Below are 27,703 nucleotides of genomic sequence, written 5' to 3'. Positions count from 1 at the left end.
CATCAGATGAATGGTAGATGCGCTTTCCCTTCGCCCTGGTTCCTGTCCTTTGGAGCCCTGCTCTTGGGGCTGTGCTGTGCAGGGAGGATGGCCTTGGTTACCCAGCTCCCAGGACACAGCCTGGCACCTTGGAGTCTGTTGCTGCTCCCAGAGGGCAGACTGTGTGAGACCAGGAGCCCAAGGCTGTTCTCTCTCCACAGATCTGTGTCATATGTGATTCAGGGCTGGGTGACTCATGTCTGTGATTTTGCTTGTAGAAATTTTACACAGGTGCTCTCTTGACGGTTCTGACACTGTAATGAGTCTCTCTGGGCATGTCTGTGTTCTAAGGCTTGCCCGCATGGTTATAGGAGGTCTGATCATAAACCCCAGAGGAAATTGGCCTCACAGTCATGGCCATTAACAGTGAGGTCAGGCTCGCTCGCCCTGTGTATTCACCCAATAGCAGGCTTGGCTGCAGAGGGCCACCTCCCCTCTGGCGTTGGTCCTAACTAAAAAGCCACAGGGCTCTTGGGTTTGGCAATGTGGCGGCTTTGCTTGGCTTGTCTAGGATGGGGACAAATGCTCATAGGTCCTCCCATTCCCACAGGACTTCTGAATGTTCCCCGAGGGCTTTCCCCTAGAAAAACAGCACTTTGTTCTGAGTATAAACTGTAGTTGGGAAACATTTAGGGTGAGGAGATTGCAAATTTTAGGGGGCCCACCCATGCACTGTGTGGATTCTGATTCCCACCACCAGCATGAGCAGCTTCTCTTCTTGTAAACTGAGGTTCAGAGGGCAATGGGCAGGTCATTTTTTCCTCTGCTGAGAACGGGGACTTTTAAAAATAGAAGCGAACCAATCAAAATGTTAGAAAGCCTCCATGCTCTTGGGTAACCTGGGGTCCTTAAGAGACCACGTGGGGGTCTTTGATACTTCCTGTGTTCTGAGGCTGCGTGCAGCACAGCCGAGTGTGTTTCGCAGACGGCTGGTTGATGAAGAGGCAGAGGCTGTATTATGAGTCCACAGTACATTTTCAGGATTTGGTTGACAGTGTGACTTCTTTGTAGCTTTTCTTACTATAATGTTGGTGCCCACAAGGACATCAGGTGAAAGAACCCCAGCCAGGGGTTCGTACAGCTACAACCACCCTGCCACACACTGGAAAAGAGTGGACACTTGGTGGGACCTGTCCCATTCCCAGTTTTATTGTTGTGATTTATTAAACTGTCCCCTCCCCTCCCCCTAGGACTTTCTTCTCAGTATCTCAAAAGAACAGGAGATACTCTTCCTTTACTGGGCAGTATACCCTGGGCCAAATAGCAGTACTCTTTTTTCCTTCTCATCCTCCCCAAGCATACTTGGGCACACACACACCCATGTGCTAACACGCTTAAGCACACACACACACCACCCACTGCACAGGCTTGTCTCATCTCTCGCCATCATTTCTAAGAGTCACCATTGTTATATTTGGTGGTGCTTTAAAAGTAAGACTTCTGGGTGAGTCAGAAAAATACCAGTAAACGATGACTTTCAAAAATCTTCCTGCCGGGCGCAGTGGCGCACACCTGTCATCCCAGCTGCTCAGGAGGCTGAGGCAGGAGGATCACGAGTTCAGGGACAGCCTGGGCAGGTTAGTGAGACCCTGTCTCAAAATAAAAAATAAAAAAAGGCCCTGGGGCGCAGCTCAGCGGTAGAGCATTTCCCTGGCAAGGACGAGGCTTGGGTCTCATCCCTGGTACTAGGGAAAGTTCCTAAAAACAAAGGTCTTCTCTTTTTTTCTTTCTTATCTTGAAATTGGGTCTGGCCGCAGAATTCTTGAAAAGATGGAGGCACTGTCCAAAGGAAGGTAATCAGATGAGGACTTCCTTCTTTGCACCAAGGTTTGATAGCTGGAGGCCTAAAGGACGTGGTGATAACCCATAAGAGTTTAGTGTGCTCTGACTTCCCTGGGGAGCACCGAGGAAGCCCTTTCCCTGGGCTGCGGGCTGACAGGGGAACCATCCCAGCCCCCAGGAAGGGCAGCCATGGCTCCTGCCTTACTAACGAAGAAAAGGGAACTTGCCAGGGTGACTTGACTGGGAAGAGGAAGAGCTTAGGGTTGAAATTTTAAAAACCTCGAAACCACAAAACTAGAAGAACATGTAGGTGAATCTTCTGCAAAATTTGGGCTTAGAAAAGCATTTGGAAGCCTAACATGAACCAGGAGCAAAAATCATAAAGGAAAAGGGAAAAAGTTTCATGAAAGGCCAGATGCTTTTCTGTGACAAAGAGTGACGCAAGACTTGAAAGGCAAATGACAGTGTGTGGGGGGGGATGGGATTAGCCATAGGGGTGACAGACCAAAGGTTCATCTCATTAATATATGACTAATGTTTTAAAATAAGACAAGCAGTGTCTGCACCATCTAATTAATTAAAAATTAAATTATTTAAAAGGTAGCCCATTTACTAAAGGTTAAATACAGATGAACGATAACCAATCAAGGAAAATTGGTTTAATGAAACAAGAGACTTTTTCCGCTCTTGACTTGGTCAAAACCGAGAGTGCTAACAGCAGTGCCGGGTGGCTGTTGGGACAGGCGCTGGTGCGGGGCCTGTGAGCCCAGCCGCTTGGTGTTTCGGGTCCTGCAGGCTGCAGCCCAGAGGGACATGCACAGGGACGAACAGGTATGGATAAATATTTCAGAAAAATAAAAGGAAGTCATCTACAGCAGGGAGCTGGCTGTCTCAGTTACTCAGAATGGAAAGCTAGTCAGCTGTTTAAAATGCTGACGGATGAGAAGGGAAAGTGCTGATCGTGTCTTGTCTAAGAGAAAATCTCCTTTAGCACATGATGCCGTGGTAATAGAGTGTGTTCCAGTCCTTCTCCACTCTGTCTTGCTTAGGTTAGTAAGATTACATGAACTTCACAATAGTTTTTTACATTTTATCTTTTTATAAATTGTGCCTTGTGGAACTTCAACTGTGTCTTTCCCTCCCTCCCTTCATTGATTAAAACCTGGAACACTTTTACCATTGAGCTGCACCCCCAGACCTTTTAATTCTTTTATTTTCAAACAGGGTCTTACTAATTTTCCAGGCTGTCCTTGAACTTGCAGTTCTCCTGCCCCGGCCTCCCAAATCACTGGGATTATAGGAGTCCACCACGGTACCAGGCTAATTTCCTTCCTTCCTCCCTCCCTCCCTCCCTCCCTCCCTCCCTCCCTCTTTCTCTCCCTCTCTTTCTCCCTCTCTCCCATCCTTCCTTTATATATATTTAGTTGTAGATGGACACAATACCTTTATTTTGTTCATTTATTTTTATGTGATGCCGAGGCTTGAACCCAGGGCCTCACATGTGGGAAGCCAGCGTTTTACCACTGAGCCACAAACTCAGCCCCTTTTCTTTCTTTTTTAAAAATACCATTTTTCTCAAATTTTTCTTTTATCAGTTATATATAAAACTTTATTAAATGTAAGTCTGAATTATATTCAAACATGATTATACTTAATGATTATTTCTGAAATCATATGTGTGTGTGTATATATATATATATGTGTGTGTGTGTGTGTGTGTGTGTGTGAGAGAGAGAGAGAGAGAGAGAGAGAGAGAGAGAGTGAGTGTGTGTGTGTATTTAGTGGTAGTCATTTATTTGTCATATAAAGTTATTAATGCCTAAGAGGTGACTGTGGGTATCAGGAAGAGTGATTTATAATTTTTTATCAGGATTGCCCAGGTAGCCTGGCATATCAGGTTGGCCCCTCTGCCCACTGGCATCTTGACAAAGGCCTGCTCTGGTTTTTAGGGGGTCACTAGAAGTTCATGCTTTGACCAAAGTATAAAGTACTATACCTGAGCATTCCTCTTTATATTCAAAGAGCAGTCTTTTGATGACTTAATCATCAGTCAAGAGAAAACGGGTCCTCAATTAAAAATCCTTTAGTCTGAGAACAGTAGTGTCAGTTACAAGGATAATCCAGAAAATATCGACTCCTGGTGTAGACCATGCACTCTGGGAAGGCTCAACATCCCCGGGTGCAGGAGCTCACAGCCCAGTGGTCGAGGTGTGCACGCGCGTGTGTACACACACACACACACACACACACACTGACATACATACACACAGGCACACGGTGCAGGGGATAAGTTCTGGCATCTGTAGAAAGTACCTAGGGGACAGGCTGGGAGTCACTGTGCTCAGTGTCCCACAGCATGACTGCCGATGGTGGCATCAGTCAGGTGAGCCAGGCTGGCCACTCACTAGCAAGAGATCTTGGGCAAGTGACTTAACCTTTCAGAGCCCCAATCACCTTATTGACCATAATTTATACCTGCCCTTCCTGGGTATTATGAGGGTTTGATGATATAAAATATGAAAGGTGCATTACCAGTGTCCAGTGGATAAAAGTTAATTCTCTTTCTGCTCCTTAGTATCATAAATCCAGGTTAAATAGGTCAGCTCATGTCCTTCTTAGTGTTTGAATTAATTTGGACATAGGCTAAACTGAAATTTATTCTCATTTGTATGCGTGCCGGGGAATTCTTTGATCATTTATCTTTTTCCATGCAGTTTTAGCATACACATCTTGGTTCGTTTTGACTTTCTTGCTCTTTCCAACTAATAATTGGAAAATTATTTTAAAGGGTCATTTCCTGACAAGGAAAAAGATATATTATGATTTACTTCTGAAAGAACGTAGAGAAAATAATCCCTCCTAACTCCAGTCTACTCGTAGCATCAGGAGCTGAAGTCAGTAGTATCACATTTCCTATCCGCTGTGGGAACAGATAGAAATTCTTTGATTGGTTAGTGACTGCGTTTCCTGCCTGATAGGAAACAGATAGGTGGAAGTCTGATGGGTTAACAACCACAGGCTCTATGAAGTCGTGATAAAATCTCCACCCCAGTGCTTCTCTGCGCTCTTGCTTGTTCACAAGCTGCCCAGAACTGAACTCATGAACTGTGGTCAGGACGCTTGACCTAGCTTTGTCCACCCTGACCTCACTCTTTCCTGGGGACTGGTTGACCAGCATGCCGGATCAAACAGGACTGCTCCACTCAGCCACTTGTGCCAGCAAAGCCTGGGCCTTTGGAACATGTTAGAGTGGCATCTCAGTCTGGCTGAGGAGCACAAGCAATTCTAACGAGCCCAGGAACAGGCTGAGTTTGATTCTGAATCACGTCTGAAATAGGGCTCATCTCCAATGTAAAGCTTGCCTTTGGCACAGGACTTGGGAATACATGTTGACTAGGAAAGGTCCTTTGAGAAAACAGAAGAAGAAATACTGATGTGTATGAAAGATCATGCACTAGCCAGTTGTGGTGGCTCACACCTGTAATCCCAATGATTCAGGAGGCTTATGCAGGAGGATCACAGTTTTGAGGCCAGCTTAGGCAAGTTAGCAAGACCTTGCCTTAAAATAAAAAATAAAGGATTTGGGATGTAATAGTAGTAGAGCACTTCAGGGTTCAATCCTTAGTACCACCAAAAAAAAAAAAAAAAAAAAAATTAAGTACCGCAGAGATTAGTTTTTCAGTGAACACAAAACTCTTGTATTTGACTGTAGCATAAAAGCAACTTCTAAAGTGTATATATAGTAGATGATAATGTGGATAGTACCTTATTCTTAGAGCATATGTGAGTGCCTTCACATATCTGGGGGCAATCTTCACACTCCACTGTGTGTTTACAAAAGGCTCTTAGGATTACAACCACTTAATGTATTGATATGCCACACTGGGCTTGGTGGTACATGCCTGTAATCCCAGTGACTCAGGAGTCACAGATAGGAGGATCACAAGTTTGAGACCAGCCCCAACCACTTAGTGAGGGCCTAAGCAACTTAGCGAGACCTTGTCTCTAAATTAAAAATTCCAAAAACCAGGGGCTGGGGTTGTGACTTAGAGGTTAAGCATCCTGGATTCAATCCCTAGTACCCAAAGGGGAAAAAAAAATTCTGCACACATACTGATTGATTGAAAATATTAACTCTTGTTTCATGTCAACACACTTAAAGAGTTTGTTTTGCAATCACGATGTATAAGGGAACATTAAAACTGGGTTCAGCATTGTATAAATAAAAAATATACAACCAAAAGCTTATTGGTTTAAAAAAAAGAAGCTTATTGGTATGTTACATTATTTTCTAACGCAAAAGGATTTCCAAATGTCATGCAGGATAAAACGATTAAACTGACTCCTTCAACCAACATTTACTAAGTATTTTGCACTAGAAACCAGGATTACAAAGATAAAGAGATTATAGTCTCTGTCATCAGGGACTCTCAATCCAGTGGGGGAAGCCGGGGTTAAAGCCAGTAGTTTCTGCAGGTGCCTAGTAGTGACTCTTCTAAGCACTTGGGAGCAAGAGGAAAGAGAGAATAATTTTAATTCTCTTAACGATGGGAAATGGATGCTATAAAGGAGTCCATTTCAAAGGGTAGTAAATGTTCCCCTATGTGTTTAAGAAGCTTGTCACACCTTCACTCTACCACGGTATAGTGCGTGACGAGGCCCCCTGGATGAGGGAACTGTCCTCGTGCCCCTGTGGGAATGGGGGTGAGGGGTCCTGCTGGCAGCAGCAACTCACTCCACCGTGGGCAGTGGGCAGCGAGCAGCAGTTTTCAGCACAGGGCTTGGTGCTGCGGGGGCTCACATCATGTGTACGACATCATCGGAAGCTCTGAATCCAGATGGGGAGACCAGACAGGTCATATTTCATGATGCCTTGGAGGCTAAGTCCTAAGAAGAAATGACCAAATCTGAACGGTGCTCTCATCTTGCCCGCTTACAATGGGAAAGAAATTTCAATGCCCAGAGAAATGCCAAAGAGGGAAACTATGGGGTCGTAAGTTTATCCAGGCACTGACTCTAGAAGCAAAGATGAAATTGCAAGCCGGGCGCAGTAGCACGGGCTGTGGTCCCAGCAGCTGGGGACACTGAGGCAGGAGGATCACTCAAGCCCAGGAGCTCAAGACCTGCCGAGGCAACATAGCGAGACCCAGTCGTCCAGGTGGAAAGGAAGAAATCGAACTGATCGGTCCCTTAAAACTGAGCCCTACGAGTCTCTGGCATTGGGTACACTTTCAACACGGGAGAGGGCACCGAGAGAATGTTAGCACACATACGTCAGGAAATAAGCATTCTGGTTTTAATTTTTGTGTGTCTTGTTTTCTAGGACAAGAAGTGGTTTTCAAGTGCCTTGGGGAAGGAATTCTTGAAAAAGCCTTTCAAGGGTATAATGCTTGTATTTTTGCATATGGACAGACAGGTAAGAAGTTGTTCTTATTTTTTTGGGGGGTGGTGGTGCTGGGGATTGAACCCAGGGCCTTATGTATGCTAAATGTAAGTTCTACCACTGAGGAGCTTCACCCCCAGCCCTAAATATGTATTTTTTTTAACATTTAAAAAAACTGGAAGAAAAGTTTGAGAAGCAACAGAAAAATGCTTTGACTTCATGGATTTTAGCTGAATCAGATGATCCAAAGAAACCCCTTTTTGAAGGTGCCACAGATCTGGAAATGGAGTAATTTCAGTGTTAATGAGCAAAGCTAGTTTCAAACCATTAAGTGTCATTTTCCTAAATTATAGTGTTAACCTGAATCTGAACTAGAAAAATAAATGACCAGTTTCTTGAAATAAATGTTTCAGTGAAAACTACAGAAAACCCCATGGAGCCCTCTCCCACGGAGGCCTTTTCCTAGGATACAAAACTGGCGCTGGGGCATGCAGCCAGGGCTGGTGGAGCAGGGGTCGAAACAGACAAAACCAGACATACTCATAGCTCCGCCGTGACCCCTGAGCCCTGATGATTTCAGTTATAAGATGGAAATAAATAAGTAAATCACCAGAGCGGGGGCCTCCCATCTCATGATAACTAGGAGAACCCAGTGGGAGCAGCTGTCTGATATAACGTATGGTAGGCATAACAGTAAAGTACTGCTCCTGTTACTTAATGTACAGGTGGAAATTTACTTTTATTTTTTTATTTTTTGGTACCAGGGATTGAACCCCAGGGTGCTTATCCTGGAGCCACATCCCCAGCCATTTTTTTATATTTTATTTAGAGACAGGGTCTCACTAAGTTGCTTGGGGCCTCACTAAGTTGCTTGGGGCCTCACTAAGTTGCTGAGGCTGGCCTTGAACTTGTGATTCTCCTGCTCAGCCTCCCTAGCCACTGGGATTGCAGGTGTGCAGCACTGTGCCCGGCTCCCTGAGCCTTTGTCGTGGTTGCGTTTGTAACATCCACCCCCGACGGGGGCTCTTTGGATCTCACAGTGAGAGGCAGACTCAGGTGCAGGTGTGATGGAAAGGAGAGTAACTGTGACACCCAGGGTCTGCTCTTGAGGACCAGGTTGATCCCTTTTCTCTCTACAGCGGTGGCTGGAATATGGCGAGAACTTGTGGGTCGACGTGTCCTTGTCACCCCCTATTGCCTTCGTCCCTTTGCTTGTCCTTCTCCAGGTTCGGGAAAGTCCTTCTCCATGATGGGCCATGCTGAGCAGCTGGGCCTCATTCCAAGGCTGTGCTGTGCGTTATTTAAAAGGATCTCTTTGGAGCAAAATGAGTCACAGACTTTTAAGGTCGAAGTATCCTATATGGAAATTTATAATGAGAAAGTTCGGGATCTTTTAGACCCCAAGGGGTAAGTCATTGAAATTAAATTTGCAAATAGGAGTAATTATTTTAAATGGTGTCAGAAGATACACAAGGGGGTATGTGTGTTTCAGCCCTGGGTCACGACTCTGGGGTTAGTTCATTTACCGAGAATTCAGTGGCTTCACAACACCTGTATATGGGTATACCTAGTTTGCATTTGGTTTTTCCTGCGTTCATATAGAGTTGCTCAGATATGCCATTTAAAGTACTGTTGATATCGTATCCAGGACTCCTTGAGCCATTCATGGAAGTTGAGTTACTATTGACACATTGCTCACTGTGTTCATACTGTAAAGCCACACCTCCTGTGTGTCTCCTGGATCCATTCCATTGCCTCCCCCTCCCTAAGATAACTGCTAGCAGAAACTTTGTGTTTGTCATTCTTCTTACTGAGCATTTGTACATAATTTGACACAAGTTTTTACTTTCTGTGAACAACATCATAGAACATATGTTCTTTGGTGATCTGCCCTCCAACACACATGCAATAATTCATTCACTGTCATTTTTAAAGTAATAATGCATTACCTTTCACTGCTATTTAGTATTTCAATGTATGAATACACGGTAAATTTATCCCTTCCCCGATCACTTGCATGATAAAGAGGGCTCAGGACAACTCAGTGGTAGAGCACACCTAGGTTCAGTCCCCAGCTCTGTGCTACTGAATAGCAGCATCGTAGAATCTCTGGTTGTATGGAGGATCCAGTGTGCTGCTCATGAGCATTCAGTGACTAAGGCTAGGCACCGTGATGGGTCCCTGCACAGTGCAGCCGAATTGTTCATTGTCACATTGAATTTTTCATCCTTACGTGTAGTAAAACCTACTAGGGGGCTGGGGATGTAGTTCAGTTGCAGAGTGCTTGCCTGGCACGCTCAAGGGCCACCTTCTGTCCGCCATGCTGCAGAATCCAAACAGCCAACCTGCTGTGTACATGTTGTAAGATTGAATGGGAGGGCTGAAAAGTGCTTAGGGAGCAATGCCCAGACCCTGGAAGCAGTCATTAATCTGAATTTCTTTTTTTCACACTTGAAATGAAGCTAACCATTGACTTTTTTTTTCCCTTTGGTACCAGGAGTTAGACGCAAAGGTGCTGGGTTCTACATTCTTGGGCGTTTTTAACATTTTTCAGTCTGAAATGGTTGCTTAGGGCCTTGCTAAGTTGCTGAGGCTGGCCTCAAAATTATGATCCTCCTGCCTCAGCCTCCCAAGTTGCTGGGATTATAGGTGTATGCTAGTACTCCCAACTACAACCTTTGACTCTTAATATGAAAGATGATTAATAGCCAGTATCATGAAAAAGATGACATACACAATACAGTCAAAACAGATACAGTTTTGCTTTTAAGCTCAATCACCTGTTGATAAGCTCTTCAAAGGGATCCCTAACCACAGCTGTTATTTAAAGATGCAAAAGAGCCCACAGATCTTCCCCAGCAGAGCCAGTCTAAATATGGGATAAATATCAATGACTATAATCTCTGTACTGTAATCTCACTTTCTATATAAAATTACTAGCATAGAAGCAGCGTGATCCAATGCAACCTGAAAAAGTAAACTGAGGTTAAAAATGTTTTAGCATTGTTCAAAATTTGTTAGAGAACTTCTAGACATTTCAGAGGATGTGCTATCTTACAAAATAGCCGTAGTTAGATTTGACCTGGAGCATTCTTTGCTTCCTTTTTTTTTGTTTGTTTTTGTTTTGGTCTTGTTTTCCCTTATGTGAAACTGAAGTCCATCTACTGAAACAAGGTCGCTTGAGTTCTATGCCCCAGCTGTTTCGTTTAGGACTAGAAATAGGATTTTTAAAATAATGTTACTTTAAATAGAAATCAGAGCATAAGAGACATTCCTCATACGGAATGCTGTTCCACTAATCCAAATAAAGTAGCTTTTAGGATACTTTTTTTTTTTTTTTAATCATTAAAGTCTTGAAATTGTAATCTTAGTTCTGAGTACTTGGGAAGAAAAAGCTTCCAAGATTAGTCAAATTCTTTCATTCCTTTTTTTTCCCCTTCTGCAGGAGTAGACAGTCTCTCAAAGTTCGAGAACATAAAGTCTTGGGACCCTATGTAGATGGTTTATCTCAACTGGCCGTCACCAGTTTTGAGGTGAGTGCCATTTCTTAAAAATGTCACAACAAAAACTGGCAGTGAATCAGGGACTGGGATGTGGGGAGTGTTTTCACACGGATCCTTTACAGTACAGAGATACCGTTCCTGGCCCCAGAACACAGCACCAGGCTGCCCTGTGCCCAAGGTTTCACAGTGTGGCCAGGGGCCCCGCAGTTTGAGGTCCACTCGTACCACGCTGTGGAAACGGTTCTCCCTCGATTCCTCGGGGGGTCCTTCCAGACAGACCCAGCAGTCTCGGCTGTACTTGGTGGTCACTCAGCCCCATCTTGTTAGGAGGGTCTCCTGTCTTGGTTTCTTTCTCCTTTTACTTGTGGCCCCTTTGTCTGACTCACTCCTCCATTGACTGACCTGTTCTCCTTTTCCTGCTTCTTGACTTTTATCCCTGGACTCAATAGTCTGTCCTTATTACTATAATCATTATTTTGAAAATCTCATATAACAAACTCCTGTCTCTATTGCTGAAGAATGCAAATGAATGAATGAATGAATGAATGGTGAATGAGTAGATGAATGAATGAATGGATGAATGAATGAATGGATGAATGAGTAGATGAATGAATGAATGAATGAATGAATGGTGAATGAGTAGATGAATGAATGAATGAATGAATGGTGAATGAGTGAGTGGATGAATGAATGAATGAGTGAGTGAATGAATAAATGAGTGGATGAATAGTGAGTGAGTGGATGAATGAATGAGTGAATAAATGAATCCCTATACTTGTGCTATTTGAGGGACGTGGCTGACCTGCTGTCACTTCAGACTTGGTATGACTGAAATTGACCTGGGAGCTGACTCTAGGTATTTGAATGAAGATACAAATGGTGTCTCTCAGGTTAGAGGGCGCAGTCCTCTCTTTGAACATAGTAGGATTCTGAAAGGAGCAGGAACTTCCCTGATGTAAAGATGCTCATCCTGCACCATCAGTAAGGTGACATCCAATAGCTCAGTGTGACGTCAGTGTGGCTGTCATCCTGTAAGAGCCAGGAGCTCTTGACTTGCATCCCAGCTCTGCCTCTTGGGACATGTGGGGAAAGTAATTTGACCTCCATGAATTTCAGCTTCTCTGTATATCAAATCAGGAAAGTGCTGGCTTCGTAAGGTTCATTCAGCCAACACTGGCTAAGACCTCCTGGTTTCCGGGCGCGTACACGTGTAGAGAAGACGCAGGGACCCACTGTCCCCTCAGGTTGGAGGAGGGAGCGAGAAGCGGGAGGTGGGCCGCTAGCAGGCTGCGGAGGGCAGGAGACTTAGGGCTCAGTCGCACGGTTACTTAGTATCTGAGAACTCCATTAAGGGGGGTTCTCTTTGGAACCTCCAAAGGAGAAATGGGGGTCCTAACAGGAAAAAGAGACTCCTGATAAAGGCCAAGAAGACGGGGGAAGCGTTTAATATACTAGAAGGTTCTGAGGGGGTAGGAGCTCACGGTGCTGCCCCCAAGGCAGCGGTCTCCACGGAGGGCGTGGGGAGGCCAGAGGGACCCTGGTGAGCGCACGTCCTGGGCGCAGGGGCTTCTGCTCACAGTGTGTCCCCCGTGCTTGCCTCCAGGATATCGAGTCCTTGATGTCTGAGGGAAATAAGTCGAGAACCGTCGCCGCCACCAACATGAACGAGGAGAGCAGCCGCTCCCACGCCGTGTTCAACATCATCATCACCCAGACGCTGTACGACCTGCAGTCCGGGGTGAGCGGTGTCCACGTGGGACGGGGGTCTGGGTGGATCCAGCGGCTGGGAATTTGTTCATTGGCTCTTTTGCTTACTCAACAAGCTGCTGTTCTTAAAGCATTTTAGTCTGGGGTTCCTTTCATACCCTCGTTTTTTTAAAAGTTGGATTTTGTGCGTAAACTCCCTAAAGAACACGAGGCCATCGCCATGTAGTTTCTAATATGTATCCATTCACCCCGGAATTACCCCCAAACAACCAGTCTACTCAGAGTCCTTGAGGGGCGTTAAAGTGAAAGCCATGACGTTTGGCCGATGGGTCACACTCGGGAGAGGAGAGATTTGACCCAGGTATGCAGGGATCCTTGTGTCCCCCAATTCCTTCATGGCACATAGCGTCTCCAACTTCTCACTAGATTCTGGGAAGCTGGGTGGGAGCTGTCCAGCTGCGTTTCCCCAGCAATTCACATTTGGGCTGTGACGTTTAATGCTGGTTCCCCTGACTCTGGGACCCTCCCATGGTCCCGAGACCTCGCTGTGGGGTGGAGCGCTGGGTGCCTGCGCAGTGGCCCTGGGTCCTGCGCAGCCCTGTGGTTTCTGCACTAACGTGCTGTTTCTCTCTTGTTCCCCACCCCAGAACTCGGGAGAGAAAGTCAGTAAGGTCAGCCTGGTAGACCTGGCGGGCAGCGAAAGAGTGTCCAAGACCGGAGCTGCTGGCGAGCGACTGAAGGAGGGCAGCAACATCAACAAGTAGGGACGCGAGTTGGCGGCCGAGGGTCATCCTGTCTCGGGTTTGTTGTGTTTTAAGGGTGCGAAGGTTCCCAGGCAAGGCGGCTCCAAGCTTTAGTACCCTGGGGTGGGGAAAGTCAATGCGTGCCCTAGGAAGGTGCACAGAGATGCTCCAGGGCTGATGTGTCATCTACACAGGCGAAGATCCGGCTTAGGGTGGTTCCCCTGGGCATTTTCATCTTCAAGGGGAACCTACATCAGATTTTGAATTTGCATCTCTTTCTAGGCTAGCAACATTTGGTCTCATCTTCTCGGAACAGTGGACAGTGGCAACCACAGAGCCCAGTGGCTTGATCACACTGATGAGGGGGCATGGGGCAGGGGGTCCGTAATTGAGAGTCTGTCAGGACTGTACTAGAGATTGAACCCAGGGGCAATTTACCTACCAGTGAGCCACAAATTACCTACCACTGTGAATGAGGTGAATGGATACATATTTTATTCTTTTATTTTGAGACAGTGTCTCCCTAGGTGGTTGAGGATCTCACTAAGTTGCTGAGGCTGGTCTCCAACTTGCAATCCTCCTTCCTCAGCCTCCTGAGTCGCTGAGATTGTAGGTGTACACCACTGTACCTGGCTGGATTAAATGCATTTTTGACTCACATTGTTTTCAATTTAGGGCCTATTGAGACCTAGTCCCTGTCCTAAGTCAAGGAGCATCTGTAACAGTCTTGGGTAAAGTGTAGATCACAATTTTATAAATCAAATCATGCCAGTGGTGGTGGTGGTGGTGGTGGTGCCCGTCTGTCATCCCAGCAATTTGGGAGGCTGAGGCAGGAGGATCACAAATTCAAAGCCAGCCTCAACAGTTTAGCAAGGCCCTGAACAACTTAATGAGCATTCCCACAGAGTACATGGTGTTTATTGTCTCGAAAAATAAACAAGAACGTGGATTGTTAAGCATCCCTGGATTCAATCCCCAGCACTAAAAAAATTAATCAATCAATCACATCACATCTTAAATCAAACTTGGCTTGTTCTGAAAATCTGCTTTGCATCCCTTAGTGAGGCTAACACTGTTTAAATATCATGGAAAAGTTTAACAACAGCTGAACTGTGGCCAGACTGGAATCTTGCTGTTTGCCTCGAGTGCCTGCAGAGAGCCTGGGGCTGCAGTAAAGGCTGAAAGGGTGCCGAGCAGTGGGGGTTTGTCAGGGAGATGGAGGAGATGCAGGCCTTCAACGCAGAGGGCTCTGTGGGGGCAGGGTCCCAGGCAGCTCTGGGCAAGCAGGGAGGAGTCTTTGCTTTCCAACTTGAGGTGGGCCTGAGTTTGTATCTAAAAATGCCTGTGTTTAATCCCACCCCCCACCACTTACTGGGTAGGTGCATCTTGAGCCAGTGATTTTTGCCAGTCTGCCTTACTTTTCTCATCATCTGTAAAACGAGAATAACAATGGTGTCTATTTCATAGAATTATTGAAGATGAAATGCCTGTAATGCACTTGGGAAAATGTCTAGCATGTATGAATACTACAGGAGGAAGGATGAATTGTTCTAGCTTTGGCTTTTTGTCTTGTTTTTTGGTACTGGGGATTAAACCCCAGGTGCTTTACCATTGAGCTGCTGTCCCAGTTCTTTTTATATATTTTTAAATTTGAGGTGGGCTCTCACTAAGTTGCTGAGAATCTCACTAAACTATGAAGGCTGACCTTGAACTTGTGATCCTCCTCCTTTAGCCTCCTCAGTCTCTGAGATTACAGGTCTGCATGACTGCACCCAGCTGTTCTGGTTTTAATTTCATAATAAGCACAATCACTATCATTCTTCCAAGTTCTACACAAAGGAGATTCGTCTATACTTGTAATCTGTTTCTGTTGAGCCATCAAAACTTTTTATGGGGTTTTGTCTAGGACAAAATGGGACAAGAGGAAATATATTCAGGAATGATCATACAGCTTTCATTTTACGGTGATGTTGGCATTGTATTTTGCTGTGATTTGAGTATACGAAAGTTTAAAAAATTAAACGTAAAGCATTATTACGTCCTCTATCAGACAGACAGAGCTGCAGTTGCTGGACAGACTGCTGCTTTAGGAGTTAATCTTCCAGGCATCCTGTCTCCTGCTCTGACAACAAGGGATTTCCCTGTGTCTCATGACAAAGCGTGGCCGGATCCCAGTCGGGCACCGCAGCTCTGTTCCACCATGTACTCTGGGAATGTGCAGCCAGGGGCGGGAGGGAGGAGAGAAAGTCACCTGTCCTGGAGCTTCATTTTCTGGTACTGAGCTCGGCCAACCCTTTGTCCGCTGGAGGGCTAGGGGGCCAACACAGGAAGCTCTTGCTGTCAGCTCATGAAAATTTTGAGCGTGTATGTACAGCTGACTTATCAGACTCTCTCTAGTGCCAGGTGCTATTCTGAATGCTCCTTGTGTAGTGGTACATGTGGTTTTCCCACTGGCATTGTGAAATGGGTCCTATCAACCCAGTGTACAGATGTACAATCAAGGCAGAGAGCACTTTAATACTGTCTCAGGAGCCGGAAGCCCTAGGACACACCTGTAATCCCAATGACTGAGGCAGGACGCTCACAAGTTCAAAGCCAGCCTGGGCAACCTAGAGACACCCTGTTTTAAAATTTAAAAAATAAATAAATAAAAAGGGCTGGGGGTGTAGCTCAGTGGTAGAGTACCCCAGGGTTCAGTCCTTTGTACCAAAGAATAAAGATGGTGATATGTCTTGGGTCCCCAAGCTCCAAGTGCGAGAGTTGGATTAGATTATATGCAGGCTCCGGGGCCCAGACTTACCCACTGTGCTGCATTGGGGTGCCCAGGCATTATTGTTACCTGGAAGAGGCTACTTGAAATTTTTGTTCCATAGTAAATAGCAATGGTGTCCCTTTAAATTTGGAACCTTTGTTTTATAGTGTCTCTAGCCAGGTGCATTGGTGCACATTTATAATCCCAGCTACTTGGGAGGCTTAGGCAGGAGGATGACAGAGGCCAGCCTGGGCAACTCAGTGAGACCCTGTCTCAACAACCAGCTGAAGAGGGCTATCTGTGAGGCTCAGTAGTAGAGCACTTGCCTAGCATGTGGGAGGTCCTGGGTTCAGTCCCCAGCCCTGCTACAAAAGAAAAAGATGTATTGTCCCTAACTAGATGACCTCAAGGCCTCGTAATAACATGATTTACTCCTCCAGCAACTGGCTCTTTCAGTTAAGGAGTTGTTCAATTAATATAAATCTCTTAGCATCAAAAGTCTTTCCTAATGTACATCTTGGATCTTTTACAAATGTATGTGAGTATTCCTTCCTCCTAGTTTATGAGATCGGCCCTTTCTTTTGAGAGCTCCTAATAGTGCTCAGAGCACTTTCACAGGCATTATTTGATACAGAGCTCCCAGCAGGTATTTTTATCTCTGTTAACATAAGAGTTTTTTAGAGATGAGAAAATTGAAACTTGGAGACATCAAATATCATAAATGCAGGCCCATCGGACATTAGCTGTGCCTCTCCTACGTGTCTGGCACTGCAGTAGGTGCGAGGATGCAGAAGGAATTTGGACGTTGTGGTAGGTAGCAGAATACCTCCACCCCAAACCTGTCCTCCTTCTGACCCCCAGAACCCGTATCCATGTTACCTTCAACGAGAGCCTTTGCAGGTGTGATCAAGGTAAGGCTGCTGGCTCGGGGAGATTATTGAGGTAGGCCCCGCGTAGCTGCACGTGTCCTTACAAATAAAAAGAGGCAGAGTGACACGGGGTGGGAGCGACTCGACAGCATTGTTAGCTGGAAGACGGAAGGATGAGGGCAGCCTGGAGGAGCTGGAGCAGGTCAGCATTCTCGTCCTCCCTTGAAGCCTCCAGTAGGAGTGTGGACCCCCCAACACGGGATATTTTGGACACCCAGGATCAAGGACTGCAGGATTAAGAAGTTAGGAGGGTCTCCTTGACTGGACGGAGGTCAGGGTCACTTCCCTCTGAGGCTGCCTCTGTCTTTCTGTGCATTTTCAGTCTCTACTCACTTTTTATTGTGTTTTATTATGGGTGTTGTCTCAGAGCCCTCTTGGGAGGTCCGGTAATGCCCACACTGGGGTCACTCCTAAAATCCCAAGTATTCTGAACTTCAAGACACATGTAGACCCAGGGATTTCAGAAAAGAGATACAGACACGCACCTTTAAATTCCATCTTGGTGAACACTGACGAGCCGCGGCAAGACGTGCAGTAAGACTGGCCTCAGGAAGGAGGGTACCTGGGTGGCTGTGTTAGAGCGCTGAGTGCCAGGGACACGGGGTGGCAGTGGGTGCCCGGGTGTGTAACCGCGGATGCACCGGAAAGGCTCCCACGGCAGGTACTCCCCAGTTCTTGGTCATATGAACCAGCCTCGTGACCTCCCTGGGTCTCACTTTCCTCGTCTGTAACGTGTGGCCGAGGGGACTCCTCGGTGAGTAGTCATCCTGAGGATCAAATGAGTTGCTTTTTGTAAAGCGCCTGGACCCTCAGGACTGTGGGGATGAGTGTGTGCTAATAAGCAGCCTGGCGCTCCTGCCCCACGGCCCCACACGGGGCTCTCTGAGCCTCATGAGCGGCGGCCGGTGGAGTGTTAGAACTCAAAGAGGTCTCTGATGCATTCCCTAAGCGTCTCTGTCTCTTCTTGGCGTCTCTGGGTGGAGTCTAAGCAGCCCTCTTTCGGACCCCCCAGGACCTCACCCAAGCCCGCGTCTGCCTGACGGCCGTGGATTTAAAACCTCCACCTCCTCAGAGCATCGGAGCACTCTGAGCCCTTCATTGGAAGAGCCGAGGTGCCGTCTGGCCGTGATCCTGCAGAGCGAGGGTGCGGGCCTTGTGCACGGGGTCTTCATGGGGGCTGCGGGTGACACTAGCCTGCTGCTCCTCTTCATGGAGTCTGGCTGCTCCTGCTTCTCCACGAACCCACTGAGACCCCGCAGCACCCTCTGATGCCCTCCTCTCGGCAGTAGTAGCCTGGCACTAAAGGGAAGCACCCGTTACCGATGAGGATCGTTCCCGTCGCATTTCCATTTAATGACTGTGGTAGGAATAAAGTCTATATCACCCCAAAATGGGTTCTGTTGAACACTTGTCTCACGGATGTACACCTATGGCATTTCTGAAACTGTGCCATATCATTTGTTACAATAATGTATAAGCTTGATACTTCTTACAGTTTGAGTGACTCGATCCTCTCTTTTTCCTTCGTGACTAGTTTTCATCTCTTTTGCTTATTTCCCCCTATTTATTTCCTAGTTTAGAGCCAGGCATTGCGGCACACACCTGTGATCCCAGTGACTTGAGAGGCTCAGGCAGGAGGATTGCAGTTTTGAGACCAACCTCAGCCACTTAGTGAGACCCTGTCTCAAAATAAAAAGAAAGGACCTGGGATGTAGCTCTGTGGTGAAGTGCCTCTGCAATTTCCAGTACCAAAGAAAGAAAACCATCTGTTTATAAATGCTGTCCCCTAGCCCAGCTCTTTCTTCCTCGGCAGGCAGGCAGCCTCTCCTGCCTCCCCTCCCTTCTCAAGAACTTGTGAGATTGAGAGATCAGGGACTTCCTGACTGCGTCTGACTCCCGCGGTTCCAGGGTGGAGCAGCACTTTGGTAGAATTAGAGAGATTCCTGATATAACTTTTTCTGCCTCTAAAATTGGCAAACAGCTGCCACCCTTTTCTGGACCCTGTGAGGGCCGACAGCTGGCCTCTGGCTTCCGGTCTGCGAAGATGACAGCAGGACCCGTAGATGAGTGGTCTTGTTAAGTCACCAAACTCCCTGGGAAACCTTTCGTATTTAAGTATGTAAGTCTGCCTGTCAACTTTCAGACCACGAATCCTGGGTTTGGGGGATTCTAGCCGCCCCTGGGTGGAACCTGAGAGGGCGGGAAGGCTGGGTGACCCGTCACTGGTCACAGGGAGTCCCACTCGCCCTGCACTTCCATTTTGCTCCATGGTGATCCTAGTGGGTGTAGAGGAGTTCTTGGACTGAGTGTGCAAAGGCTGTTGGGTAGAAGGGTGTGGCTTCCACTGATAATGCACCTCCTGGGCTGGATGTGTTACAGAGCAAACCAGAAGCCCTCTGTATCCAGGGCTTCCACGACCACGGATCCAGCCAGTGGCGGGTCGGAAATACTATAGAAAAAAGTTCCATCTGTGCTGAACACTTACAAGACTTTCTCTTGTCTTTATTTTCTAAACAAGACAGTATAAAAGAGATTTGAAGCATATGAGTGAGTCCAGTGTGGTAGTGCACATCTGGAATCCCAGCAACTCAGGAGGCTGAGGCAGGAGGATCTCAAGTTCAGGGACAGCCTCATAACTCAGTGAGACCCTGTCTCAAAATAACAAGTTAAAAGGGGTGGGGATGTGACCCAGTGGTTAAGCGTCCTTGGGTTCAATCCCTGGTAGATAGGTGTGTACGTACATCAATCAAAGTAAAAGGGCTCTGGAATTTGGCTTAGTGGTCAAAGCCCCCTGAGTTTCTCCCACACACACCTAAAAATTAGAATGTGTCAGAGCATACGTGTAGATTGTATTCAAACACCATGCCTTTTATATAAGGGACTTGAGCATCTGCAGATTTTGGTACCCATGGCAGGGGGCATCCTGAAATCCATCTCTCATGGATACCCTGGAAACTGGAGCCCGATAACCATTTCCATATACCTCTAATGCCTACAGGCTGTTAAACATAAATTATAGGGAAGCCCTTGTTTTGGACTAAGCTCCTGCCCTGGACCCCAACAGAGTAGGCTAGAGATCAAAATGAAATCCCTGGAATTGCACCTCACCACCCTGAAGCTCAGCAGTTCACGTGACCTCTGGAGATGGGCAGCCATGGAGAGAGCCCGCTTTCCCCAACAGGCCAGTGTGAATTGTCCTGATGATGACGTTTGCTCTCCCTGAACCTTACACACAAAAAAAGTAGCCTGTGTCAATCGGTTTTCTTCCTGTAGTTCTTTCTGGCTCTCCCTGTCTTCTAAGGAAACCGACTTTGAAATGGCAGTAGTCCTCTTTATCGATCCCTCTGACCCCCTTTCTTCAGCCACTTTTTCTGTTAAGAAAACCATCCTCTTGTGCTCAGCTTCCTGGAACCTTCATTCTATTCTGTGGAATGAAGTGTCGCCTGCATCTAGAATCAGAGATTAAGCAAAGTAAGATCTTTCAATCCCTTCCATCTCGTCCTCTGACAGCGCTGTACTGAGCATTGTTGTAGGTGAGACCCGCTTCTGCCCTCTTAGGTTCCCCTGGAAATTAAACCGGTCAAAGACACATTTGCGGAAACGCTGCACTGGGTTGGTTATTAGCCCAGGCGTCTTGTTTATACAAGTAAGCTCCCAGGGACAGTAACCCCCCCGGCTGGGGGGCGGTTAGAATTGGGGTACAGACTAAGGCGAAGGAGAGGCTTGGGAGCTCCTGGGGGCAGATGAGGAGGGAAAGCAGTGAGCCTGGGCTTAGTAGGTTCGTTATGCAGATTTACAGCCTTGACTTCTCCATTGGTGAGAAATGGGATTTTTCCTGGTGCAGAAAGACAAAAGTGCCCAGTTCTTAAGACTTTCCCTTAGTCCTTTAGCCCCAGATGACCCCTCTGCCCAGTACAGCGTCTTGGAGTGGCCTGTTCTGGTACCCTTCGATAACGCTGCGTCATCCTTTCCTTTTTCTCTCAAAGTCCTAACTGGATTTTGTTTCTTTGTTTAGGGGTACCCAGAACTTTCCTTTTTGTCTCCCCACACTGTCAAATTAGAAAAATAGAAGCAGTTGCCACAAGACAGAGTAGAATCTCTCCTCGGCAATGACAAATCCGTGTCGTGCCCCAGACGTGTTTTCATGTGAGAGTGGTTTACTGGAGTCCCAGGCTAGAGGCCTGACTTCAGGGAGCCAACAAACCAGACCTGGCCGTTCACCCCAAAAGGCAAACAGCAAAGGTGATGGTAGAAAGCAGGACAGGAACCTTGGTCAGCGCAGCTGCACAGGAAGACAAGAGGACGGGTCCTTAGCCCTGCCTTCCAGGAGTGAAGGGAACTTGGAGATTTTCTAGATAGGAGGATGAGGGCAGGGGTTGGGGGTTTGCAGAGCTGGAGGCTTTTCACAGGTGATCTCTGTCCATCTGTCTCCGGCAGAGCTTGTCCCAGATAAGAAACTTGCTGTTTCCTGGGGTGGGGGTGGGGGGTGGCTTCCGCCCATCACAAGATGTTGATCAACTCAGACCTTGTTCCTGGAATCCAAGGTCACTTAGAGCAAAGCACATGGATGCAAAATGGAGGCAGAGATGCCAAGGCTTTAATCCTCAGAGATGAGGAACCCGTGTCCTTGTTATAAGGTTACTGTCAACCATAACGTTGCCATGGTGACTCCTGAGTCACAGAGCTGTTTAGAGTTTTTATTAATTAAAAAGATTTCTGGGTGGGGGATGCTGTTCCGTGGTTTAGCACTTGCCTGGCATGCATAAGACTTGAGTCTCTCCCCCCTGCCCTGCCCCCCCCCCAAAAAAAAGGGGAAAAAAAAAAGAAAAAGAAAAAAATTCTTCTGCACTTGCTAGTAAAATATATGGAATAAGTCTTCAATTATTTGAAGAGCCATTTCCAACTGATGTTTTCATTTCAATGATTGCAAAATGTGAAAAAAAAATGTCCTATATTCTATGTTAAGGCAGCAATGTGTATACTGAATGTAAGCAGTATATACTTGCCTTTATTTCTGAGGCTCTGGTTGTGTGGATTTTTGTGAAATGCTTATTTGATCCAGGATAGTGGCCTTGCCTAATTGGCTTCTTACCGTACGGTGTTAGGGTTCATCCACATTGTAGTTTCATTCATTTTCTTTTGGGACTTTGTGTTGGGATAGGAATCAAACTCAGGTCCTGCACATGCTCTGGCAGGACTCTACCACTGAACTACATCCCAAACTTCCTCCTTTTCGTGACCAACTAATATTCCACTGTGTGTATTTAGGTCTTTATTCATCCCTTTAGTATTTGATGGACACTAGGATTGTTTCTGCATTTTGGGCTTTTGTTAATAATACTGCTTTGAAAATGCATGTATCAGTTTTTTGCGTGGATATATGCTTTCATTTCTCCTGTGTTAAACTTGCTTAACGTTTTTAATCTGCCAAGTATGGTGTGTATGTTTGTGCCGTTTTGTGGTAGGTAATGGGTGGTAGTTACTGCCATTCTCTTTGAATGAGCTCTGGCTCATTTTCTGCCTCTTGAAGTTGCTTTATCTTTTAGTGACGTTTCGGTGACTTTCCTTTTGGGACTTAGCTATGTTTTGCGGGAACTCTGCTTTCTTTCATCGTATTCAGTGGAAATCTCTTGCTAACAGTAGAAAGAAAGCTGCGGTCTTTCACTTGCTGGTTTGTGCCCTTCTTTGTTATAAATAAACAGTATCATTTAGCTCTTTTAGCCGTTTACAAAGCACTTTCCTTTTGTGGGATCATGTGACCCTCCCTGTAGTCCTTTGAGATCAGCTCAGGTTGCTGTTTTCTGGGTGCTCAACTCATGATCCAATCGATTTCCTTTCAGAGGAGTAATGGGTACTCACCTGTGACCCAAGAGGATCCCTTCATCCACCAGAGTCAGGGGTCTGTTGTTTTTGGAGCACTTTTTTCTTCAGGTGCAGAGAAGGTGTGTTGGCCACCAAAGAAGAAAGCTTGTGAGCCGAGGCTAGTAATTTTCAAACTATAGCCTGCATCACAGTCACTTGGAGGACTTGTCAGAATGCACACTGCTGGGTGTAAATGAAGTTTCTCAGCCCGAAGATCTGGGGTTGGCTTCAAGAATCTGCACTTCTAACTAGTTCCCAAGTGATGGGGTTACTGCTGGTTGCAGGTCCACACTTTGAGAATGATAAGCCTGGACAACTAAAGTGTGTTTCCTGGATTATTGTTCAGCTAGAACTTCTCAAAGTTTAATGTGCTGGTCTGATTCGGTTGGCTGGGGAACGCTTCTGAGAGGATCTGAGTAGCTCCCAGGTCATGCCATGGCCTCTGAGTAGCAGGGCGTGAAAGACAAGGCGTGGAACTGGGGTATAGCTCAGTGGTGGAGCACTTGGTGGCATGGAGAAGGCCCTGGGTTGGATTCTCAGCACCACATACAAAAAAGGGAGTCATATGCTCTTCTCTACTTGGGTAGTTCTTTGTTTTTGTACAACCATATGGTCCAAAATAAATGCATAAAGCTGAGCACACTGGCGTAGGCCTATAATCCTAATGACTCAGGAATCTGAGGCAGGGGGATCACAAGTTTGAGGCCAGCCTTAGCAATTTAGTGAGACCCCAAGCAACTTAACAATGCCCTGTTTCAAAATAAAAAGGGCTGGGATGTAGCTCAGTGGTAAAGCGCCCCTGCATTCAATCCCCGGCACCACTACTAATAATAAATGAATAAGTAAATAAATGCTTCAGAGTTTTAACTGTAATATTTGCAGTAAGTTAAAATTGACTGATGTGATCTTTTAAACAGATGTCTCCAAGTTTTAAAATACCTGTGTTTCACACATAGGTCCTAAGATTGAATACAGTATTTTCTTATTTGGGATTCTAAATTTATTTATTTATTTTTAATTAATGGAGTTACGCTGGGGACGGTGGCACACATCTGTAATCCTAGCGACTTGGGAGGCTGAGGCAGAAGGATCACAAATTCAAGACCAAACTTAGCAACTTAGCGAGGCCCTAAACAACTTAGTGAGACCCTGTCTCAAAATAAAAAGGGCTGGGGCTGTAACTCAGTGGTAGAGTACTCCTGGGTTCAATCTTCAGTAACAAAACAAAAGAAAGAAAGAAAAAAACAAAAACTAATGGAGTTACATTTTGTTTTTCTTTGATTCTTGGCAAATTAATGGCAAGTTGATTGCATTGACCTTAAGGTCTTGTTGTTCTGCCTGTTCTGCAAATTTCATACACAGAAGAAAATCATTTTGTGAAAGCAAAGTGCATGTTTTGTGAAGTAACTTTTCTTTTTTTCTCGGCAGATCATTGACAACCTTAGGGCTTGTTATATCATCGCTGGCTGACCAGGCTGCAGGCAAGGGTAAAAACAAGTTTGTGCCTTATCGAGACTCGGTCCTCACTTGGCTTCTTAAGGTAACCCGTGGCTCTGGTGCTCTCTTCCTCCTAAAAGTTGGCCATTTCAGCAGGGTGCACTGGTGCACGCTATGATCCCAGTGGCTCAGGAGGCTAAGGCAGAAGGATCACAAATTTGAGGCCAGTCTCAGCAATTTAGTGAGACCCTGTCTCAAAAAATAAAAAGGGCTGGAGATGTAACTCAGTGGTAGAGCACCCCTGGGTTTAGTCCCCAGTCCTCCCAAAAGTTAAAAGGAAAATAAAATTGGAGATATCAGATGTGACAGTTGGAAAATGTGTGCAGAACCAACCAAATGCACAGGGATCTGTGCTGGCAACACTGTCGTCCAAGGTCCCAGGAAGGCAGGGCCAGGTCTCTCTGTTGCTTTTTATTCTATTATAACCTTGTTTGACAGGCATTATTTGCTGCTGTGATTATAAGGAGGTCACATTTTATCTTGTCATAAAAATTATTTGTGAAATGCAAACACGTCTCCCCATAGCATTTTTATCCAGAGTCATGTCATGGCCATACTTGATGGCTGATGCTTCTGACTCCATCTACTTGGGAGGCTGAGATAGGAGGATTCCAAGCTTGAGGACAGCCTGGGCAATTTAGCGAGCGTTCGTCTCAAAATAAAAAGGGCTGGGGGTGTGACTTTGTAGAACAGTGCTTACGTAGTAGGCACCAGGCCCAGGGCTCAATCCCTGGTACCATATGAAAAACAGAGTAATGTCACAGATGCATATTTACTGCTTTCATCAAATGTGTTGTGTCTGAAGTGGGCTTCCCTGAGATGCTATTTGAAATGCTTTGCAGGACAATTTGGGGGGCAATAGCCAGACCTCCATGATTGCCACCATCAGCCCCGCAGCAGACAACTACGAGGAGACTCTGTCCACGTTAAGATACGCAGACCGAGCCAAGCGGATTGTGAACCATGCCGTGGTGAACGAGGACCCCAATGCCAAAGTCATCCGAGAACTGCGGGAGGAAGTGGAGAAGCTGCGGGAGCAGCTCTCCCAGGCCGAGGTAAAGTCGGGGAGATGCTCCGTTTTCGAGTTCTTCCCTCACGGGGTGAGGACGTGCTTGCTTGCAGCTCTGGGTCTAGCTCCCTGTGACTCGACGTTGCAGTTTTGGTTGGGGTCTTCTCTGTGCCGAGCATCGTGAGGACCTCCATGACTTCTGTCCTAGCAGTGCAGTCAACAAGGACATTCCTGGGACTTCTTGATTGTTCCCTCCAGTCAACAGGTTGGCCCTTGTACTTCCGTGTGAAATCCTGAGAATCTAGTGTGGTGTTTTACCAATATCGTAGACTGGATTTCCACAGGGCCTTGCAGTTTTCAAAGAAGCTGGGTATCATCTCCATGTCGAGTCTTGCACATGCTGTGAGCATGGGTAATGAAGCATTAGGAATGATTCAGAAATTTTTTTTTCCTTTTTCATTTACATCAGCCTCCATCAGGCAACAAATCAGTATTTTCACATTGTTACCATCTTCCTTGGCTTTTCTGAAACTTTAATAACCATGTGCTCTCATAGACAAGTGCTGGTCTTTGCAGATTGCTGGGCGTGGCACCACCTCATTTGGCTTAGGTGAGGGGACAGAGATGGAGGCCAAAGGCCATAGCTGCAGCCATCAGCTTCCTCACGGCAGGGCTCAAGTGTGCACCTGACACTTGCGTTCACGTTTCTTCCTGCTGCTGTCTTCTGACCCCACTTTAGTCGGAAATGAAGGAGGAGGGCGATAGCCATCTTTATTGATTGCTTATGTGCCGGGCATCTTTTCATACTCTTTATCTGTCAACATTATTTAATTAAAAAGTAATCGGCAAGAGACAGAACAGACACCGATGTTGGCGACCGTGGCCTTGCGGGGTAACTCTTTCTTTACTGCCTTGTCTTCTTCCAGACTGTGGGCTCTTAAAGTGCAGGAAGCCTTTGTTTTATTCATTTTTTTTTATCCTTAACTCCTCACCCAGCCGGCCCGGGAAGTGCTGCTGGTTTGTGTTTTACCATAAAGCAGAATCTCTTTATTGATGCCAAGAAGGGTTAGCAAAACACCAGGAAAATCGAAACATTGATGAAGTTTTAAAAGAGTCAGGATCCCAGGAGGAACGTGTATTTGTTCTGCAATTTGTTCAGAGGCAGAGTTTCTGGATTTGCCTTCCCACTGTGACCGTATGATCCAGACCAGATAGCCGGAGCAGTGCCTGGTCGGGGGAGAGAAGATGAGCCCCCTGGTGCAGCTGGAGTTTCCTGGCAATCACTCTGTATCCAGCAATGAACGTCCCCAAGCCTCTGGTGGCACCTGGAGACCTGGCTTGCTCAGCCAGCAGGCCATCACCAGCCCCGCTGCCAGACCGGGCTCCGCCATCGCAACAGTTCACAGCGCTTTGGTCTTCAGAGGCTCATGATGCTGCAGAGTATCAGAGCCATCCATGCCAAGCACAGCCCCCCAAGTTTTTAAGTTGCAGGTATCTCTGTTCGGACCCCTTAATTATTCTTACTGAACAAACTCAGAGGGGAACTTCTCAGACGTCCTGGTTCCAAGTGAATCATAACTTGGCAAAATGTCCATTACCCTCCACGGAGAAAAGTTGTTGAGAGGGCCCAGAGTCAGATTTTTTAAATAAATGAAAGGAATCATCACCTTTCTTGGTCAGTTGATGTAGTTCGTCTGTTTACTGGTGGTACGAGCTGCTCTCTTTGTCTTAATGAACAAGGAATTTCAGTGACCTTTTTTCCCACTTTAACGTTTCAAAGATAAATATTAGCGTTTAGGTCTTTAGGTGTGAAATTCTGAGCATGATAGCTGAAGTGATTTTGGAAATGGAACCCAGGGCCTCGTGCATGCCAGGCAGGCACCCTACCACTGCACTCACCCTCTGCCCTGAGATGACTCTTGTGACCTGCCCCGCTTTCATTCAGGGCTCTGGTGTCTTTTCTTTTCCTTGAAGCAGGAGCAGCCACACCCTCTTCCGTTCCGTGTGATTGGTAGAGGTCTAAACCCCACCCTGACAGTACGTGACTTAATTGCTTCCAGCAGACATCGGTGCCTGCTTCGGAAGGACATGAGGACACCATCGTATGGGTCTTGTACCTAATGCTGGGAGAATTCTGAAAGTCACACGTCTCTGCTTTCATTTTAAAGGCCATGAAGGCTCCTGAACTGAAGGAGAAGCTCGAAGAGTCTGAGAAGCTGATAAAAGAACTGACAGTGACGTGGGAAGAGAAGCTGAGGAAGACGGAAGAGATCGCGCAGGTAGCCGCTGACTGAGGCCGGGGGACGGGGGTTCTTCTCACGTAGATCTGCTGTCCTCAGGGTCCCTGCCCAGCTTGAGGCTTTGAGCTCAGCTTTAGACACCAGCTTCGAGTCTTTCATTGATTCAGCTTGGTCCATACCTGTCTGCAGTGTCAGGTGCTGCCCCTGAGCAGGCTGGGCTTCGGGAGGTGCCCTCATGCTTGGCCCTCGTCCACAGC

The 27,703-nt window shown here is 46.5% G+C and overlaps 1 protein-coding gene across 1 annotated transcript in view; it reads left to right on the top strand.

Annotated features, from left to right (window-relative positions):
- The window catches only part of Kif13a (kinesin family member 13A), a 173,737-nt gene that overhangs the window by 89,284 nt on the left and 56,750 nt on the right, over window positions 1–27,703 (top strand). The window contains 8 exon segments of the mRNA XM_026402179.2: window positions 7,145–7,237; window positions 8,431–8,611; window positions 10,650–10,737; window positions 12,311–12,445; window positions 13,062–13,174; window positions 24,129–24,240; window positions 25,040–25,252; window positions 27,375–27,485. Of these exon segments, the coding sequence (XP_026257964.2) occupies window positions 7,145–7,237; window positions 8,431–8,611; window positions 10,650–10,737; window positions 12,311–12,445; window positions 13,062–13,174; window positions 24,129–24,240; window positions 25,040–25,252; window positions 27,375–27,485 (1,046 nt within the window).

This window comes from Urocitellus parryii, chromosome 8 (assembly GCF_045843805.1).
Source record: "Urocitellus parryii isolate mUroPar1 chromosome 8, mUroPar1.hap1, whole genome shotgun sequence".
Lineage (NCBI taxonomy): Eukaryota > Metazoa > Chordata > Mammalia > Rodentia > Sciuridae > Urocitellus > Urocitellus parryii.
This window is presented reverse-complemented; position numbering and strand designations above follow the sequence as displayed.